Here is a 22,300-nt window from a genome sequence, read left to right as displayed (position 1 = left end):
TTTACAAAAGAGCTTCACTAAGGTCACAAAAGTCCACCAGGCAACAGAGAAAGCAGCCGGCAGATCAAGGAGAGTGATTTTTCTGCTCTATTCTGAACTTGCAAGACCACGTCTGGAAAAATGTCTAGTTTTCAGGTACAAGAGAGATCTTGACAAACTGAAGTTAGTCCAGGTGAGGGCCACCAAGACAGTTAAGAGGCTGAGCACATAGGAGGAAAGGCTGAGTGACTTCACAGCCATATACAGAGAAAGGACAAGAAGCAACAGACAGAAATCACAGCAAGGGATATTCCTGTTAGATACAAGATAAAAATCCTTCACTGTCAGAGTGGTCAGGCCGTGGGACAGGTGCCCAGAAAGGCTGTGCATTCTCCACCCTTGGAGATACTCAAAACTCAATTGGACACAGCCCTGAGCAACATGATCTTAGTTGGCTCATCCATGAGCGGGTTGGACCAAAAGACCCACAGAAGTCCCTTCCAACGTGAATGATTGAATGTTTCTGTGATCTTCCTTGAGTCATTCACCTCATTCTCCCTCCACAACACAGATGAAAACAACTCTAGTCTAGCAGGCTCTAAGAAGAAAAAATAGACTGCAGTCTCAATTAAGTGTCTATGCATAACGTAACACAATAGTTAAATTCTTAATCTCTTCCATCATTTATTTATACCTTACAGTGAGCCACATACAGAAGATTATTAAAATAAATACACTGGGAAGTTATATTTATATATCTTGACTTGGAAAATACTGTTGTATTTCTTGGAAGAATAAGATTTAAGCCTATAATGTCACATTCCTGAATGGGAGCTCTAGACATTGTGAGGAAAGAATTCAAGATTCAAGGAAAGGGGAGAACACGAAGAAAGTTAGTTCCTGAGTCTATTGATAAGGACATTTATCTGGAGGACATACGTACGTTCCACTGCCTTCTCCAGGGCACACTGGTTTATTTGACTCAATGACTGATATATATGAAGTCTAAAGACATATGTTCATGACCAAGAATCTGTATCTCTGTACCCTCAAGTAGAAAGTGATGAATCCTCCATGAAACAGGAGGAAATCAAATCTGTCTCTCTCACTTCCTGGGAAAGTACTGAAATTATTCTGCTATCGACTGGAAGAAGATACTACCACTTTTTCTCGAACTAGGTGATGACTAATTCAATGTCACAAAACCAACGTGCTTCTCTGCTTGTGCAGAACAGAGACAAACTTTCAGGCAGCAGCAATTTGAGAATTTATTCCAGGTATCATTGTAGGCAGGTCTGTCTGGATTTGGATAAGGATCATATGCATTCTGTAGTAGTTTCTCTTCAGCCAAAACTCTTACTTGCCAAGAAATGAACAGCAATAATATCATGTCATGAATAATGTTCCCATGCTGTTTTTACTTTGTCGCTACAGAACGGAGAGAGAATTCTTGTTGACTAATCATTTCTATTCCCAGCACAGTGTTGATGTCAGTAAGGACACTGCAGGCAGTGGAGCGATCAATAAGGTCACATTATCTTAGTTGTTTCTCCATAAGAAGAACAGTAAAATACACTTGGGTAAATGTACAATCGTACAAAAAGATGCTTCATAAACAGAATCCTCATGTAGCAAAAACCTACACTGACTTCAAAAGAAGTTCTGAGTATGCAAGAGTTCTGTATGAAAATATAATTTCCTAGATTTTTCTGACAGAGTGGAAAAAATATCCCAAAACAAAACCCCAGAAATGAAAAGGCAAAAATTAAATAAGTGAAAATGAATGTTTACATTCTTACCACGAAATTCTTCATATTTATAACATTTCAACATTTTACAACAAAATCAAGACTCATTTCTACAGTAATGTATTAAAACATCTGTTCTCAATGACTGTGTTTACTCTCATCTACCAAAAATAAAATAGAAAAAAACCCTTGTTCTAAATCTTCTCTGAAAGTATCTAACAACTGAAGTAAATAACTTCAATTTTCATTTAGCATTAGCCATTACCAGTTGCCCCAGGCTTCTGCTTGGGTCAATGCTGTACATGATTGCATAATTATCCATTAATCAGTACTGTAACTAATCACTGTACCTTGTAAATTCTAGATATTTAAAGCCAACTTTATTTCATTACGCTAATCTCTAAATCAGAATGAGCAGCTGTCTCTTACTTGAATGCAAGGTATGCATCTATTTTAGAACTGCAGAAGTCAGTAGTGCATGTTTTTGGAACAACTGTAGGCTTAATTGCTTGATTTGCTTTTTACCAGCAGCAGGCTAAAGGAGCAACTGCATTTTCTTATCCTCCCTTTGCTTTAGAAATGAGGTCAATGCTGATAAAAGGAAAACTTACTAAAAATTCAGCTATGTAACATAAAAGAATGTGAGAAATCCTAGCACCAGAGTTCTGGAAACCTTACCCTCATGAAGAGTTCCTACTGCAGCTCATATTAGATAGTAATTTTTATTGCACGTTTGAAATTTTTTAGCTTTTCCAATATTCAACACATGCCTAATAGATATACTTCATAGCCTTCTCCCTCTGGAACTATGAGCAGCATGAAAGATCCAATAAAGCAAGAGGAAAATGTTAAAAACAGAACATGGAATGACCACTTTATCACAGATGTTCATACACATAACTCATACACTGGTTCATGTCCAGCATGAAGCCTTCCATGCCGTGGAGACCTTGCAGTAGCTCCAGTTAAAGGACAAGGAGCTACAGCACCACCGTTACAAACGGAGGTAGTCTTTCATACCCAAAACATTGTTTCCCATCAGTAGTTTGATGTGAACATCCTCTCCTCCCTGTTAAAACACAGTTGTGCCACTTAACCAGGAGAAAAGAGTTACGGGCACAGTCTGCATATAGACCTTCATGCTGTTTTTCATAATGCCATCTCCTGGAGAAGCTGCAAAGGGTGATTTCACTGTGGGTACCAAATTAAGAGAGGCCAAGTTCTGCTGCATCCCAGAAACCGATTTGGAGCTAATATCCTACGATATCACCTCACCTAAATCTGGACATATGAAAGTGAGGTGCCTAAACATGAAGCTTTTACCCAGGCTCCCTACAGACCTATTTCCTCTGCTAGAATTTTATCCACCCTAGATTAAATGTACTAATGTTCTCATCGAATATACTCAAATGTACTCATCTCCTGAGGCAGAATCCCTTAAGGATTCTCCTGACTTATCCCAATATGAGATGGAGTGCCCCTGGAGATACCTATTTGTCTCACAGATACTCTGTGGTAATGAGTGCATTTTGAAAAATCTTAATGTAGGGCAGGCACAATACAAACACCAAAGAGAAGTCCATGGGAAGGGTAAGGAGCTGAGCCTTACACAGATGTGGGATGGATGAACTTCTAAGCCCCTTCATACTCTCCTTACGGATTCACTTTTGTTACATATTCTTAGCAGAAGGAGCAGTCAAAAGATGGCTTCAACATTACAAACCTCTTTTTTCCTGGCTTGTAATGTGTTATTGCTTATTATGAGTAGCAGAAAGAGTAAAGTCTGTTTCAATTTTCATCCCATTTTCTTTACTCGGTCAATAAATATAACTGATATTAACTCTTGATCTGATGGGGCTTTATTATGAAAACATGAAATCCTGTACATGTGGAGAGTACTAGAGGCTTTGATTCGTTATTTGAATTAATAGCTAGCAGAGATGGCAGAAGAGTGAAGTGCCTTGCTGTGTTTAATCTTAGGTTTTAGTCGCAGTAAGTCTTAAGGACCGAGCAATAAAGGCCTGTTAGACAGCAGGTGAATACGGTGAGTGCTGAAGCTCTGCAGTATGATCTACTGTATCTGAAGTGATCTCCAAGACACTGCACCTCACTGATGGACATTTATTTTTACAGTGACACAGAAGGACACAGGCATGTCATGTATTCGCACAGTGGGTGTTGCGCTCTCAGCAGAGTCGCATGATCAGTGCAACACTTCACAGAAGTAAGGAGTGTGTGGGCAGATTTGTAAGTTCAGATGCACAACCTACTTAACAGGAAAACAAGTTCATATGCTTAAACAATCCCCAAGCAAGAAAAATTCTTACTGTTTCATAGATGTGAAGCCTTCAATATTTTTTCAACCTGTTCAAGCTATGTAAGATTCCTTTCTTCTGTCAATGCTATTTAATATGAAGGGAGTTTGTAATACATGATAAACCTATACAGCGTTTCTAGGAAACAGATACACAAGGGACAGACAGTATGGGAAACACCATCTGATTTTCTCAAATAAAAATATGGGGGAATAACAAAGGAACATTAAAAATACTTTACATATGATTTGTGTCTGTTATGGATGTCCTGCAGCTGTTGTAATGTCATTTGAATTCAAGTTACCTCTTAGCTTTTTCTTCCTAAATTTGCATTCTGAGACTACTGAGTAACATTTTACACTTTCATCAAAAACCAAGGGAATGTGTATCTCCCCATATCCATTCCATACCATACCATACCACAAACATGCATGTGCACATGTGTGTGTGCACACACATACAGAATTTAAAAATCAGCCTGAAGAAAACAGCTGGCAAGGAAAAATTTCAATTCATGCAATTAAAATTCCAATGTTTTTAGTAAATTTAAGCAGGTTATAGGAAGTATGAGGCCTCGCTTATACTTTTCTACACAGTATTACCCTTCCTTTGTACAAATTCTTTATTATAATATCTTAGTTTTTCTACTATACTTCTCAGTGAGATGTTGCAGTTAGGATGAGAATCCAGAAAATTTATGCAATGAGTTTATTTTGTGATTAAAGCCCATTTCCCCCCTATTCAGAGCCTAATCCAAACGCCAGTTTGCTAGTCTTTTTATAAATGCTCACAGTGTGTGGGTAAGGCCCACACTGCATAAGGGAAGCCAGTGTCCCTGAAAGAGATTGCTCTAGCAACGCTGAGCCAGGCAGCTGGCAATTGATAACCACTCCCATAGATGCTACACACAGCCTTCGTAAGCTACTAACGTTATGAATATATGACATCATACTGAACGAAATCTTTAAGAATGTCCTATATAATAGAAACTGTACAGGCAAGTGAGGATGAAAAAGCAGGCTCTGTTCACCCAGTAAGGATACCACCCTCGTCTGACAGTGGCTATGAATTCCTAAACTATCCCACCAAGACCTTCATAGCTCTGCACTATACTATGCATAATTTCAGCTACATAGTTTTAACTTTCCTTTACTTTAGTCCCATTTATATTAAGTGGGGGAAAATAAATTGGCGAGATGTTCAGGAACTTGGAAATCTAGCATTAAAAAAAAAAAAAAAAAAGAAAGAAATCCATATTAACATTTGTGTTTGCAGAACACACAGAATGGAGCAGGCAAATGACAATGAACTGGGTTATAACGATAATGAGCAAATGAAGAGCTGCCATTATCCAGCAGCAGGACTCTAAGAATAGAACCGCGCAACAAAATACTGTGTTGTAGTGGATGTGCACAAGAGGGCAGAGTTGGGCAAGCAAATTGAGTCTCCTGAGGTCTCCCCAGAATGTTCTTTTTGCAACATCAACTACTTCAATGATAGTTTTTTTAAAGAGACTTGTGCTAATAACCAATGGCTCTATTCTTAGGCACCTAAATTTGTGAATTGGCAACCATGGCTTGTATGCATACATAAAGCCCATGTACTCTTGCTAGCATGATTGGGGCATAATTAAATGAACAACAGCACCTTGTTTTAAATTCTTCACAGCAATACTTCAGAACATGTAGGTGGATACAGGAATGTTCCCCTGTCAGTAACAGGAGAGCTCACTGAATTTTTATTTCAAAATTTACTTAAGGTTTATTACTGTACAGTTGTTTTCAGTACTAACAGATCCCTACCAGAATGTTGTAACTTTTTCAGGCCTTCTCCTGACAGAGACAACCATCTCAGTCTGCAACGAGCCTTCTTTAACTAACAAACAAACTAGACAGGTTTCCTAACAAAACAAAAAAAATGCTTATTTTGGCTGCTTTGCATGATAAAGTTTTCTGAAAGGAATAAGCTTAAAATGTCAATATTCAAACAAGGTTCATATGAAATCTTGTCTTTATACACATACAAAAAAAATATAAAAATTGTTTTCACCTGAATGTAGATCTGTACCTGGTTGACTAGTCAGGCCAGGGAGAGAGTCCTGTAACTGGTAGGTTGATGATGATGAAGAAGTGCCATCAGCCGTGTTGTTTGAGGTCATATATGCACCATATGTTGATGCTGAGTAATACTGTGCATATTGATTTTGGCCAAAAGCTGTGTATGATGGATAATCCTAAAAGACCAAATGCAGCAGAGTACTTAAGTAGAGTTACAAGTGATTTTACCATTAAATATTTTAAATGTGCAATCATATGATTTTTGCAAGAGTTTTGGGGGTTTAGTTTAGATTTTTTCTTAATTTAAGGATATTTAACATTAGTTAATTTAAGGATATTTATGAAAAGACTACAGGGAGGTTGCTGAAGTATTTAAGTGCCACAAGATGCACCTAGGCTTCCACTGGGATTTTACTCACTTTCCACAGAAAATAGCATTGAACCACAGTGAGTCTAATTCAACATAACAGATCTAAATTAAAATAACATGCTGTCATTGGAGTTATATAAATCCTTCTGCAATTGACAAACAAAAATGTTAATATTCATACCTGTTGTGAACTACTGAAGTTTGTAGAATTTGAAACAGAATTGTTTGCATAAATAGTGGATGATGGTGTAAAACTAGAACCTAAAATTAAAAAATATAATTAACTGTGAGAATTTGCTTGTGAATCAAAACAGAATTCTGAATACAACAGTCCATGTTAAGATAGAGATGAATCTGAAGAACAAACAACTTTTATTTTGTTTAAACAATAAAATATTGTAATGAAACTTTAGAAGAAATTAAATGCTACTTCCATGCATACAGGCATACATTCCTCTTCACACTTTGCCAGGAAGGTATTGGCAGCAAGTCATTACACCGATCAAGAAAGCATTTTTCAATTTATTGCAGTGTCCCACCTGTCCTCAAATATCGTTTTTCCCTTTTGCCTTCGTTTCTATGTTCTAACACTTTAGCGTATGTTCACTTACGAAACAAAAAACTTTTCAAAGACTATTTTAATGATCCAGGTGTTTTTAATCGATCTGTAATGAGGAATGTCCTTGTTTTCAACATAAGTCAGATGATTCATATTGTAATTTGTAATATTTAAAAGATTAACCCTTGTATAAGAAGCTTAAAAATTATCCAAATAAAACAGGTTATCAATGACCAAAGGGTAATAAGTGAATTAATAATTGAATAATAAATGAAAGAATAAATATGAATTAAGGAGAAATTTTAACAAATTCTGTTAATCCAAAGAGAAACAAGTATCAAATGATGTCATGCTCAGAAACATGGAAACAAGGAAAAGTGATTTGTGTACCCTAATAAATTAAACAAATTCTTAGAGTCCTGCCATGTGATTTCACCCCATTAAGAAATGAAGGTGCAAATAGGGACTGTATTGCATGACCAGATCTAAATTAACAGATGACAAAAATGAATACATATATGCATATTAGTACTGGAAGATAATACATAGCTTTAAATTTTAGAGGTAAAAGTAGCTGCCAATGATAAGCACACTTGCTGGAGTTCACAAAAATGAACGGAAAATACATCATAAATATGAGGGAAGAGGGGGCCATCGGCAGCAGCGGGATGGGATGAGCCCTGACGGTGGTGGCTACTCACCTGGCATCTGATAAGAGTAGGGTGTTTGGCCGGGCTGTGGGGTGGAAAACCCTGGGCTGTAACTGAGGCACCCACTCTGCAGTGGTGATTGGGTCTGCGAGAGCCCACTTTCCGTCTTGATGCCTGGCAACATTACACCCAAATCTGTATAAGAAATTAATTTTCAACTGATTCTTTAAAATATTTTCTTACAGTTGGGAAAATAAAACAAAAAAAGAAGCAAAAAACATTCACGTCAGCATTGCTTTTACTTCTATGCAAGGTGGAGTAATAAGAGGTCAAATACCGTAAGTGGGTAAGCTGTACGGCTGTCCTGTCTGTGAGTAGGCTGTATAGACCGCTGGTTGCTGCATTCCTGAATACTGGGTTTGTCCGGCATAGGCAGACATTGTTTGAGCTGCTGGTGTAGAAAGAATGTGTGGATAGGGCCTAAATATTAGGAAAAATAGCATTACTGTGGCAACAAATACTTTGTATGTTGATTCAAGCAATAAAGTAAAGAAAAAGGTTTAAAGATGTCCAAAGGCAGTTCATTATTCTGCCAACTGTTCCTCTTCTGGGACTTATTCCATCCCCCACTGAAATAAGCTGAAAACCACTCTGGTTCACATTCCCCAGGGCATGGTGAATATTTTGTGCTGTCCCATCACTACAATTTAATTCTCAAGCTACTGTGTCCAGCTCTAGGTGGACTGTGCCACTGCTATATGGCTTTATATGAATTTGACCCCTTTCAGCCGAGATCGGTACGCTTAAATCAGAAAAGCCCCCATGCTGTTTTAACCCAGTGGAGGGAAACTTGGACTAGAAGAATAAAGAAACTACAGAGGTAAACATTAAAGCTACTACATTACGTCCTCTGTGTACAGTTCTGCTTCAACAGACATCCAGCCTCTGGCTTCAGTGGGAGATGGATCGTGCCCATTGAGAGCAGCATGAAAAATACTGATGGCAATACTTTGGTAACCAGATGGGCTTTAAATGTTTGGAAAATATGGGCTAGGGAAATAGAATGGAAATTAAAATAGTCTTTTATTTATGAATACTGGGGTTTTATAGAGAGATTGGATAAAATCAAGTTTAAAATTTTTGCCCTCCAGAATTGCAAAAACATACAGTGAAACATTTGTCTTGGATTGTTTTGTAAGTCAAGTAAGACTTTATGGACCAAGAGTTGAATAAACACACTCTGTAGAATTACGCTAACTGAAACCTGGCCATTAAAAGCCATGACTAAATTTCAGATTCTAATTTTTTTAAAATTTTTTCTTTCTAATTAGTTCAGTACAGTTGGCAGCAGTTACTATCAGAAAAGGACTACTCATTAATTTAGACGTCAATAAATTACAACAGTAGATTAAAAATTCTATTAAACCTTGTAATGTATTTGGCCAAAAGTATCTGATATAGTTTGCCAAAACCTGTTTTAAGAGGAATGAGGGCTGTTCTTAGTTCGGACACCTACTTTCTGTATTAATAAATACTGGCTACCATGATATGAATGCAAATTTGTTAAAGAAACTTGAAAAAGCCTCATCAGCTATAGTTTCAATGTCTTCTCTGCATCAGTCACACAGGTAGCTGTATCAAATACACAGAAACAAATAGATGGCATACTGGTATCAAGCACCCTTGTGTACAACACTGATTGTAGGACAAGCAAACTAATAGACTGCCAACTGCAGCGGTTTCATGTAACATCTTCAGTGCTTTTTCCTAAAGTTTCCACTCCTGGATTAATGTAATTGCCCAAGAGTCTGTTTTCCTCAAAAATAAGTGAAAGAGATTTTCTACTCCTAAAAACACCCATTGGCTTAAAAATAATAATAATAATAAAAAAAAGAGAGATTGAAAGCTAATCCAATTTATTTGATTTTTAAATCTTATGATATCGGAGAAGGAGGAGGAAAGGGTGGTTCATGACTGTGGAATGTTTGGAAGTGTTTGGCAATGTTGGCACTGGGAGGGTCTGTGACAGGGTTACCCCTCAGTACGCATCCTGCACGTGCAATTGTGATTTCTAAATATAAACTGTGTTCTTCAAAATATGCCTGTATAAATTGCCAGCACTGTTAAGATGCTGATGTCTGAGTATATAATAGTCCAATTTTTCCCTTCTGTTGTGTGCAGATATTCAAGGGTGTTTCTTGTGGAGCAATACTGCACAGAGCAGGATCTTATTCTGCAACCACATGAGGAAAAAAGAGTTGGAGAGAGAGCTATAATGGAGTCAGTATGGAGGCTTAAGTATTTTCATTTCTCTGTTTCTTCTGCTGATTAGCACTTGTTTGCAACAAACCACAGAACTGCCTATAGCCAAGGTCAATTCCCTATAAAAGACTAGAAGAGGTGCAGACACTAACTTGGAGGGATATATCTGTGGAGAGTACTGGTGCGCTGATCTTGGGCTGTAGCCACTACTTGTTATTACTGCAAAACAGAAAATAAGAGTACAGCAGTTAGAAACATCCTGAGACCAATACAGCCAAACAGTCTGAATAATAGCACAGCAATGTTAGCAGAGAAGCTTATTGAAATGGACAGCTTTTCAACAAAGTAGATGTCATCTGAACTGCAACATCTTAATACAAAAATTTAAAAACTCCCAAATCATTCATTATTGTACAGAACTCTTTAGCTGGTATGGGTGTGTTGTGTTTTTTCAGCTTGACTGACATCTTTCTGAGTAAATTGCAGAGGCATATATTTCATACATCATCTGTGATCCACACACCACAGATCTTTCAAATTTGCAAGTTGTATTAAAATTGGTAGTTAAAAAGAATCTTATGATTTAACATATGGTATTGCATGGGATTGAAATAACATACACATACACATACTTTTAAAGTCTCACATTAACAAGTTTTATTTTAATACTGGACAGGAAAACCATGTTTTATATGGGTGTGGTTAATTTTAGTCAGCTTAGGTGATGTGAAAGATACAGGATTGACTACTAGAAAATAAATATGATTCCTTATCAACAGGCTGATTAGAACATATCCACTAACAACAATATTTTTATTTCAAAAGCAAGCATGAACAATCCTGTCCAGTAGCCATCAAAATTGTGTATGTCTATAATATTCACAGCTGTATTCTTCCACAAAAGTTAACAGAACAATAGTCATATCCCATTAAAATTTCATTCAGAAGCAGTGCTCAAGCTGGATTAATTCCAAGTGTTTGGAAGTTTCTCTTTCCTTTAGCCATCTGTCTTGACTAAGACAGATGTATTCCAAATATATGTAGTCTAAAGTGTTGAACCAATCTCTTCAGAGCAAATCCATACTGGGCAAACATACAGAGTGTCTTTATTAGGCCATCTGCTGTTCATTCACTTTTCAAAAGATTAAAGTAGTACACAACGAAGCACTGGAATTTCTTTAGTCTAATCAATCATAGTTGTACTTCAAAGTGTACCCTCTTCCTGAGTTGTTCGTAATGGTAGTAGAAATGAACTTTCAGAATTATATAAGTGACAAATAGGTTTAGGTTCCTAACTATTTTATGAAACATGATATATTTCTACATTCAGGCCCAATTAACGTCTTTGAGACCTATTGCTTTGAACATATGCAGAACTTGATATTTTTAAAGCTAGTTTAAATGCATTTAGAACATGAAGGACTTAAAAGGAAAATACAGTAGAAGAAAAACAATTAGCTTCTTTTTTAAAAGTGCAGTTGAGTATGGCTTGAAAATAAAGAAGAATTGGATAATAATTTTTGGAACATGTGCCACCAGATTTCATAAAGGAGTTGCTGATTGAAAAGATATTGAGGGTTTGCCTGTGATGGAAATCTGCTAAACTTAATTTTGTGTGGCTATTCTTTTTTTTTTTTGAGATGCCTTTCTGTGGTTTAAGCTCAAACCACAGAGTGATCCACTAGGTGTGCATACAGCTGTTCCCAGAGTTAGATGAACCTATATCTGTATGTATCAACATGATCAGTCCACAGGACTCTAAAGGATGCTCTTTGTTATTTAAGGTTCGAAGAGTAACTAGTCTTCCCTGTTGTATCCCTATGACCTTTCTAAACACAAGCAATACCTAACAGAGTGACCTTGGTGATTCTCAGGGCAAGGAATGTTCGTGATCCATTATCAGTTTATCGGACGTTTTTGCCCATACTGCTCCACTTTTTTGTTCTGATCATTTGCTGGATGACAGCTCACTTGATTAATCAGTTTGGTTAAAGCACATTTACCATTCCACCACACCTGATGCAAACTATAAAAAACTAACTACTGTTCATTTAAATCACTTGAGCTATAAAAACCTAATGTTTTTCAGAAAAAAAATGTCCTGCCTGCTTTTTTATTCTTTTTGCGTATACCTTATTTTATATATTCAGGAAGGAAATAAAATACTTTTGGAAGGTGTCTGGTTTTACATTTCCTTTTTGTTTTTTTAATTTCCCTGATGATACTGCTAGTTGGAGTGAAGAGGGAGAAAAAGAGGCAAGTGCCCCCAAAGTAAACTGTATACTTTTCAAACAAGAAAGTCTGTTCCTTTCATTCCTTCCCTGGTAGCTTGTCCCATCAATTTGTGCACTACATTTTGGACTGTGAAATGTTTGAGAAACACAGGGTGTAAGACCTACCATAAGAGAACATTATGACTGAGTAGAGCCTGTGGACTACGCCTGTATCTCAGAGATCAGATTGGTAATTCTAAGGGTTATCAAACTTAAACAACTTTCACTGCTGGATAGCCTCCTAACCTTACTTCTGAGGACTGTTGGTAATGGAGGAGATGGTGGAGGTAGGTTGCTATGTTTTTTGTAACTGTGCCACTTTGTATAGCTATTTATATGAATGGGGCTAAACACTGGTTTATGTTGCTTCTATTAAAAACAAAATCAAAACTGTTTCTTCTCTGAAAAAACTCAGATATTTCTAAGACTTCGCTACTTGAATTTGCCAGAGGAATACTCTTGAGGGCAGGTATAAGGCCCTTGATTTCTCAAGTCTCACTATGGTGCTCAGGGCATATTTCAGTCCCCACTAACGTTGATTCACAGAAGGGCCAAGAAGCTGACAGCCAGCTCTTTACCAGTTACCCTGCTAGCTCTACTGGCCAATGTGGCTGTGGAGAATTTAAATGACCATAAAATGTTCTGATCGCATGTGTTGCGTTCAGTATACTAAGAGAGACTAGAATTTTGTATTTTTTCATTACACATCTGGAAAATCCTGTGCAAAGAGGTTAGGTTAAAAGGATCTCATTTAAATAACAAATCACAATGTCTACACACAAGGGGACCACGTAGGTTATACAGCAGAGGTGTTTCCTAACTTCACCTTTATATTCCTCAGAAACTGTTTTCTCTATCCTTTTTGTGTGTGATAAATACTAAGTAAAAAGGATGATGAGAACTTCAAACGTCCCTCTCTCCACTCCATTAAAGTGATAAACAGTTCTCAAATTAATCCAGTATTGTAAGCAATACAAACAGCAGAAGGCACGCGCTCACAGTACAGCAGCTGCAGCAAATTCAGAGCGTATGAAACTGCTCCGTCCAAGGCTGTTCAGCTCCCCACGTCCTGTGAATACCCACCCCAATGGGAGTCTGCTGCAGGACCACAAAGCTTCACATCAAGTACACCAGTATTAATTGCCAACTGTCATTCTTGGAAGACAGAGGAGGAGGAAGAGGGGTGCAGGAGGTGACTCTCCACCAGGCTAACCCTTGCTAAAAGGCACAGTTTCTCCCAGGAGCAGCTCTGCAGGACAGCCAAACCGCGGCCCTCAGGGTGAGCTGCAGCCCTGAGCAGGAGCTTGCTCCACTGTGGCGCCTGTCACTCTAACTTCCAGAGATCTATGTGCTTTATTTTTCAACTCATCAAACAAAAACCGGGGTTCATCACAGTTACCTGTGAAGCCTAATCCGTGTCTCCTGCCCTACACCTTGCACAGCCTGCTTCACCATCACCTTGTGTGTTACAGCTGGCCATTAGGGACAGAGCGGCCTACTTCACACCCCACAGGGCTTGTTCAGCCTTCTGCTCAGCTCCAGGACGTGTCAGGGGCTTTGACTGCCCTTGAAGCATGGAAATCAATTTTAATGGGTAGAATATTTGAAAGAGAGGACTTCTGCATGGCAGATTCTCAAAGGGGTCTCAGCACCAGGAGTTCTCTTTTCACACATGTCTTATTTCATAAAATATTTAATAACATACCTAAATCCTTCCCTACTCAACAAAGTATGCTTGAGTCCTTCTGACCCATGCTCGTGTAAGACAGAGCAGGTAACATTCCTGCTAGTGGCCTATATGTCCAGGCATCCTCATGAAATGAGCTCACAGGTGCTCTGAAAGCCGCAGGAAAGTACTAGCATTATCACTTTGTCATAGTTGGGAATAACACACGTGTGTAACTGATTATTAGGAAAAACCAAACTGTTCTGTGCTGGGCTTTGCTATGCATTGTTTTCAATTGCAGCTGGTTTGTCTGAAATTATGTCTTTCTACTAGTCAGTATTTATTGTCTTTGGCAACCCATTAAACTTCCCAAATAACCAGTTAGGTTAAAAGTCAGAGAAATATGTTTTTGTTCAGTTTTTGTTGTTCTTTAGCACTTCTTCCACAACCAAATGGTCCAATTGGCAAGTACGAGTAAAAGGCAAGTGTGAACGTAATGGATTTACTCTTTATGAAAGGCTCACTGCATTATCAAGGCAGCTCTGCGTCTCACTCTGATGATGAAGACTGCACATCACCCCAACAGGCAGGTTACTGATTTCCCACTGTGAATGACCATAATCATTTAATACTTGAGCTTCTGGCCTAAACTGACAATCAGGTTCATATTTCTTTTGAGTATGCAGGTGGCTAACAGACAAAAATGATTGTGTAAGGCTCAAATTCCTGCCTTTTTTTGGAGGCACCAATTGTTTCCGAATCTCCTAAGTGTAGAGATCTCAACACTTCTTTTGAAATTAGTGGAGGCTAATGGGCGAGTGGCACCTGGGGAAATCAAGCTGTTACTTAGATATCTAAACCTGAATTGGAGGCTGCAATTTTTGGGAACCCTTCATGAAAAAGTCACCTTAGCCATGTTTTACACAAGGCATCCAACTCAGATGTCTTAAATACATGGCAGAAGCTGATAAAATTTCACCAACAATGACAAAAAACAATGACAAATATAGTCGAACATTTTATAATCTGTAATTATTACTAATAAAATTTTAGGATAGAGTAACAACAGAGTGAAAAAGAAAAGCTAATTTTTAGCCAAGACTATTAATTTTTTTATGGAACTGTTAGACTTTAAGTTGATGGGGTTCCTTTCAGTATAATCGTAATGAGGATGTTTCCATTTTTTCTCATCAGAAATAGTATACGCTTGCTTTACATCTCACAAAAGACCTTTTCTTCAGACACTAAATTTGTTATAAATACTTTTCTGAATAACCAACTTTAGAGTATATCTGCATTTACTGATGCCTAAAAAACAATTCCAGAAACATACACTCAATTTTTAAAACATTTTCATTACACAGAAACATTGTGATTTCCAAAATATTTTAAATAGGGCTTGATGACCTAAGTCTACTAAAGTAATAGTAGTATCAGTGTGGATTGGCAATTCCAGGCTTCAGTGACATTTCAGTCAGGCCATCACTGAACTGGTATTTTCAGATACAAAATTTATTCTTCCCGCTCTCCTTGTTAATCTTATTATTAGCAGGATTCAGTTTAATGATTACAAGGCAGGTTATCTGTACTTTTCCACAGTTCACCTTTTAATAATTTATAGGAATCTACTTAAAAATTGCTGTTTCTTTGAATTTTTTAAGAAGAAGTAACTGAAACTTATGATTATTTAAAGTAAAATATAGACTTTATTTTCATGGAAAGACAGTAGCTTATGGCAATTTGGTCAGTGTTTAAACTAACACACTGCTCATAGGAATAAAAAGATTAGCACTGAAATATAACCCTTAAGATTTTAAATTTCACAAATTAGAATGGCTGTTACAAATACAATCCATTTTTTTCTGCCTAAGATAGTACAAGACTAACACTGAAAAAATCTACAGTACAGTAGCAACATTATTACTATAGGATTTTTGCATACAGTAATCGACTTAGGCATCATTAAAGCTTCTTTAAGATCACAGCTCATGAAAACTGTGAATTTTCATTTACAAAAATGAAAAAGCTATTATTATTATTATTATTATTATTATTATTATTATTATTATTATGTATTAAAATGTTACTTTATTGTAGTTTTTTAAAGATTGTTTCCATGCAGTGAAATGTTTATTAGTCAAGGTTATTAAATGCTATATTAATGTGCATCTAACAATACATGATCTTATTATGGCTTTACCTGACCCAGTAAAAGTGTCAAGCGATCCATCTCCAGTTGTAGTTGTTGTTTCACTGCTGTTCATGGGTTCTGTTTTGACTGCAAGAAGAGACACTACATAGAAGAATAAGTAGACATGAGATTTTACTTCTAAATTTATATTGGAGTCCTCATGCCAGTCTCACTACTGATAGTCCAGCTAGAATAAGCATGCGATGCAACAGCTTCGACCTTCGCTCTACCACTGTATTGAGACAATCTATACTTGCTCTGTCTGGAATGGTCATGTATCTACATAGCTTTTTATCTATGCATTTGTCTATCTATTGGTTTTAGCAACTGGGATGTCTTCTGGGGAGACTTCAACCTAAATCTAATTGATTCTAACAATTCCCTAAGAGAAGCAGAGAGGAAGGAAACATTAGCTGTCAAGGGATGTAGCACATAACAAAAATAGTTTTGCCTGACAAGTGAAACAATAATAATATGGTTTCATGCTCATATAGAAGCAAATTACTTTCACAGTGCCAGCATTCTGCCTTTCCCCTTCCCCTTTTAGAGAGTCTGTGGGGGGCTTTTTGATCTCGGTAACCAGCAAGCAATTTTCCATACATGAAGAGAGAAGTTTAAAAGAAAAAATAGCAAAAGAACTAGAGTAGGACACAAATGACAGCCACGACAAGTCAGCTTCTAACTCAGAGATTACCAGACATTTGGGTCCACTCTGAACTCAAATTATTTCTTAGGGATCATCATGTGCTCTTACCATCCAAGCTATAACTGAAAGCACCACAGAGGTAATCTGGATTTTATAATTTAATGTGTTACCTGAACAGACCACCTGGTGTGGACTTTTGTAATGGAGTTTGGGAACTACCCTTCTAATTGATGTGGTAAGAAACAGCGGTGCAGAATACCCTGCAGCTTTTATGAGATGTTTGACTGGCAAATGTGGAAACCCTCAACATGTTATCATAATTGCTTTGTGAAGGTCAGTTAGAGGTGCGAGTGAGCGTTTATCATGTATATATCAGCAATTTGCTTATAGATACCACAGGACTGGTCGCTGCCCGGGGGTGTGAAGCGCAGTGGCAATGAGGACCTGCATGGGCCACTACCGCATTCGTATGCCAGGTATTGAAGTTCCAAGGACACAGCTGGGATTTGTGGAGAAACCTTTGCTGTGACAGCCAGGCTGGCAGGGTCCCCCCCAGCAGGTCTAACATATGCCAAGCAAACGCAGTCTCTGCCAGCTAGTTACCTGACTCCTCTGAGGGACATCAGCTAAGCTGACCAAAGCTCTCATCTGTCAACATCACTGCATCCATGTTTGACTTCACTGGCAATATAGTAAGGGGAGGAGGGAATTTCATGTTCTGAGCTGGCAATGTATTTACAAACTATGGCTCAGATTCAAGTCACCTAATTTAGGCATAAAAAAGGTGCATAGTAATCTCCGTTTATGTTCAGTCGAGAAAGAGAGGTACTTCAGAGGGCGATTCAGTCCGAGTACAGCCTGAGCTGCCCTCGAGTTCACCATCCCTCTTACAGTCTGTAGGGTAAAAGGTGGTCGATGAGCTAAATAAAGGATTTGGTTTTTTCATGAGAAAAATGTCCCAAACAACACCTACAGAACCACTCTGCTATTCCTCCCTGTGTCTGTGAGCACCATGAGGAGCTCACCAGGAATTTCACAGCTACCAATACGGCCGCCTGGGACGGCCCCTGTGTGAGTTACCTCTCCTACAACAGCACACCCGACTTCCAGACACACTGCTTAATGGGTCTGACTTCAGTAAGTCGGATGGGATGCCGCAAACGTGTACAATTGCAAAGGTGGCCTACACTGAATTCAAAGGGATGTCTGTTTAGATCAAGTAGGGAGCATTTGAGAAATGGGGATGTATTTGTCTCTGTGCCAGGGAGAGTGCCCTGCAGGGTCGTCAGTGCCCCAGTGCTAATCAAACCAAGTAGCACCTTCTTACACAAGTTAAACAGTTGTATCTTTCCATTTACTGTGCGAGATTAAAAAGTATTTGAATGTGCATCTTTTAAATGTAAACTTCTTTTCATTATAATTTCTCTTTAGTAAAAATGCCACACCCATATATTATCCCTGCAAGCAGCAGGATATTAATTCAATATGAAATCATCAGGGAAGAATTTTAGCCATGTTTTTTCAAGCTGCTGTGCACTCCTTGTCATTTTGTTGGCTATTATCTTCTCATTTAAAAAAAAAGGTGTGACAAAAACTACACAAAATGAACAAAGTCATTCAGAAGAGTAATCAATCATTCCCACTTCTCTATTTAGATGAGAAAGATGTGATCTTTTTCTCATCAGATCAATAAAATATACATCAAGAAAAAGCTTAAGGGTCATTTGTCACAAAATGATTGCCTCCACTGAACCTCAGGCCTCTCAGTCATGTGGAACATTTATTGTTCCCTGAAGCATGAAAAGTAACTAAATTAATTTGTTTTCTGATTACAATATAGAGATGTCTGCATTTATTTCAGTAGGAGAATGAAAAATCATACTAAGTTGGAAAGATCTGTATTTTCCCCTCTGCAGATCTTCCTTTGGTCATATTTTACTTTATAAGATGCATAGCTCTTCTCTGCAGAGTGTGGACATTCACCTACATGAAAAAAACTACTTTTTAGTACCTTTATCTCTTTCTGTTCAAGAAGGTATTTGACTATTGCCCATACCGAGCTACAAAACTGTGTTCAGTATTGCATCCAGACAGACACTCCAGTATGTGCCTAACTGTTTTACTTAACACAAACTTCAGTAATGATTTGAAATGTTTACTTTAGAGTCATGTCTAGTTCTGGTTAATGCCAGCTGCAGTGCACTTCCATCACCACCAATAGTCACCATCTTTCTCTTTCCCTGTCAAGCAGAAAAGGATCTAAACCAAAAGAAACTCTCTCATGTACTTAACTTGAGGAAAAACACCATATTGGCACTGTGTTTTGTTGAAAAATATATGTAGAAAGTATTTTTATATGTGCTTGATTTTAAACAGTTCTACTTTTTTACATTCAGATGTTATCACAGTAAGGAATTCATCAACGTCTTTCCTCAGTGTAGCTAGAGAGTTGGACTATTATCTTTCTTTCTGTTGCATGTCATTAAACCAAGAGGGGAAAAAGCACAAAGCTAACTGGAAAAAAAAAATAATTCTAACAACAGATCAAAAACCCAGGAACATTTAAAGCTGAAATAAAAATAAAAGCACAGAATCATCCCTATGTTTCCCACATGCAAGATAAAGCGTGGTTCTGATACTACTATGGCAACTGCTCTAGATATAATGCAAAGACTTAGGGGTTTGAACCAGCATTTTGGATAAATACTTTAAAGACTGTACATTTAATATTCTGGTTTTTAAACTGTGGATTAGTTTTAATTTTTTTTTCACATATTGAAAGAGTAAAAACAAAATGAAAAGCAATCTCAAGCTGGAAATACATCTGAGCGTGGCTAACAGTGAAGGCTGCACATGCTCACAGACTAGACCTACCACAGTTGTCACGGGCTGGGGCGTATGATGTCCAAGGACAGACAGAAGAAGCTGGGCTTGTTCTGTCCTAGGAAGAGAAGGTTGAGGGGAGAGCTAATTGCTGCCTGCAGCTATCTAATGGGAAGGTGCAAAGATGACAAAGAACAATGGCAGACTCTTCTCAAAAGCCGCCCTGTGAAATGACAGGAGGCAACAGACACAAGCTGCAGCAAGGAAAAAATCCAATTAGATGTAAGAGGAAAATTCTTCACCGTGAGAATAGTCAGGCCCTGGGACAGGTGCCCAGAGAGGCTGTGGCACCTCCAGCTCAGAGATACTTAACACTCAACTAGACACTGCTTTGAGCAACACGATCTAACAGTAAAGTTGGCCCTGCTCTGAGCAGGGGTTGGCCCAGCTGACCTCCAGGGATCCCTTCCAAACTGAATTATTCTAAGACAAACTCAGAATACAGCTCCCAACAGGCCACAGCTTCTATAATATAAGTTCTTTATTTGATGAAAGGACTTAGCAGAGCAACATGACTACTACTCTGTAACCTCTTTTTTTCCTAAATAACCTCTCTATGTTAAGGTCTGAAAATGAACAACTGAGTTCTAGGGGCAAGATATGCTACTACTATGCATGAAGCAGGACAAGCAAGTGCAATAACTATTAGAGCAAACAAGTCTGACTAAAAGCTCATGTAAAACAGTGGCTTGTCATAGGAATGATTTTCCTTTTTCTTTTAGCAAGCCTTAAGGGTTTTCCAAGGAATATACTCAACTAGAAGCACAGATATAAATGTTCTACTGCCTATGGAAAATCAGATTTAATGCAAGTAATGCAAGGTCTTTCACATTACGTTTCCTCACTACTGATAATTACTACTGAAATTATTACTTTCCACATTTATCTGAACATGCTGAACAGTTAACTGAGGTGACAGACTAAGTTAGCTCAGTCCTTCCTTTAAACTTAAATTCTTGTAATTGAGCAGAAGCATTCCCATGGAATCAGTTATTCTAGAGCAAATGATCTTTTGTGCTCAAGTCTGAACTTTTTTTTTGGTAAATACTCTCTGGATATGTGGCTTACAAATGGCAAGCTAATTCTGAGGGTTTTTTTTAAATGAAAGTTTTTGAGATCTTCCTAACTTTAGTCCAAACCTGTACAGCTTAAGCACCTGTGTAATGGCTTGTAGAGAGTCATGGTGACACGTTTACACCTACGATTAATCCCATATGTAATGCAAGTGTCACATATATAATTATTATTAATCATTATAACTCATAACAATTAATAATACATGAGAGAAAACTCATAAATGAAAACAACAGCTTGGAAAATTTGGCCAAATGTTTGTAAGGTGGCAAGTTACATGTAGTAGCACGCTAGACATAAGCTTTAATTAATAACAAAAGCAGTAGTAGGAAAGCAGTAGTAGGAGTAGTAACAATAATGTCAACCTTGATTTGTGCTCAGGTAATCATGCAATGTTGTACCTAAAAATAAAAGAAAAACAAATGGGCACTCTGTGGAAAATCCATTGGTCTGACTTCCAGCAATGCTGACCACTGGCAGTTCCCAGCAGTGTTGACTACCACGGGGCAATCCCAGTCTCTCAGAGCATGTAGACAGTTAAGCTAATTTTAAGTGGGTTAAATTCTCCTTGCTTATCAAATGACTCACAAAGTGTGGTAAGATAACTATTTATTGCAACTTTCTACCAGTTTTCTGGCTGCGGGAAAGGCATCTGAGAAAGGGTGGGAAAAAAGGGGTGGGGAAAAAAAAACCAGAAAATGTTCAAACAGCATAACAAAAGAACAGAGCAAACCAAGAGAGATGTTACACAGCAGTCACGGAGGCACACCACCACACACATGCACTGTACCAAGGTCTCTCATACTTGTTGCAGAAGAGGGAGTACTGCAACTCAGCAACCAGTCTGCAGTGTTTAACACAGTCATGTTGTCTCCTGAGAACAGGAATGGTATAACGGTTCATTCTCCCAATGTCTGTTCAGTGTACATAATAGTCTTCAAGGCAAGTATTTGAGCCAAGTCTTTTACCGGCATTGTATTGTTTTTATAAGTATTACTTTAACTCATTTGTTTATGCAAGTATAATACAGAGGCATCTAGTTATTAGTGTTCTTTAATGATATGCTTGAAGTTTTCCCTTCTCTTTTCACTGGAATAAGTATTCTATGTAAAAATATAAATAGATTGAACCTTAACGGTTCAGCCCTTCTCTGCAGAGCTCTGTTACCCTCACAGGCACATACACTTTTTATTGACATTGACAGATTTTTTTTTTTTTTTTTAAATAGGGATAAGTGACTAAAATGCTTTACATTGTGGCCAGAAAGAAAAAACTACATTTTTTTTCTTGGTACCAACTGTTAAAAAAGACAGCAATGTATAAACTCCAAAAAAGAGGGCTGAAACTCTAGCTTGACTCATATCCACGGTGTCAGTCTCATGGACACTAATGGGAACAAGACTCCGTCTCAGAATGTGGTACCCTGCCTCCCACTGCTCCAATTCAGCTATGGCAGAATCTATTATCTGAAAGCATTAGAACATCTGTGTTGTAGCTGCATGGTAGTGCTGTCCCTACAGTAATAGGGATAGAGCAGTAATAAACAGTTACTTTTGAGGAAAATCTAAAACTCTCTTTATGACAAACTTTCACTACCTGCCAAGAAGTGGAATTAGCATATTCATAA

At 37.8% G+C, this 22,300-nt stretch overlaps 1 protein-coding gene across 8 annotated transcripts in view; it reads right to left on the bottom strand.

Moving 5' to 3' along the window:
• The window catches only part of EYA4 (EYA transcriptional coactivator and phosphatase 4), a 157,335-nt gene that overhangs the window by 29,369 nt on the left and 105,666 nt on the right, over positions 1 to 22,300 (bottom strand). For 4 of the 8 annotated variants that reach the window (XM_075035744.1, XM_075035745.1, XM_075035750.1 and 1 more), the window contains 7 exons: positions 21,479 to 21,547; positions 16,080 to 16,172; positions 10,093 to 10,159; positions 8,016 to 8,158; positions 7,730 to 7,873; positions 6,651 to 6,730; positions 6,092 to 6,275 (listed from right to left, as the gene is read on the bottom strand). In XM_075035744.1, coding sequence (XP_074891845.1) covers positions 6,092 to 6,275; positions 6,651 to 6,730; positions 7,730 to 7,873; positions 8,016 to 8,158; positions 10,093 to 10,159; positions 16,080 to 16,172; positions 21,479 to 21,547 — 780 coding nt within the window. The remainder of the gene's footprint in view (positions 1 to 6,091; positions 6,276 to 6,650; positions 6,731 to 7,729; positions 7,874 to 8,015; positions 8,159 to 10,092; positions 10,160 to 16,079; positions 16,173 to 21,478; positions 21,548 to 22,300) is intronic. The other 4 variants (XM_075035752.1, XM_075035748.1, XM_075035749.1 and 1 more) reach the window with 3 other exon arrangements.

Source organism: Buteo buteo, chromosome 9 (assembly GCF_964188355.1).
Source record: "Buteo buteo chromosome 9, bButBut1.hap1.1, whole genome shotgun sequence".
In the NCBI taxonomy this organism is placed as follows: domain Eukaryota; kingdom Metazoa; phylum Chordata; class Aves; order Accipitriformes; family Accipitridae; genus Buteo; species Buteo buteo.
Note: the sequence above shows the minus strand (reverse complement) of the source record. Positions and strands in the feature narration are given on the sequence as shown.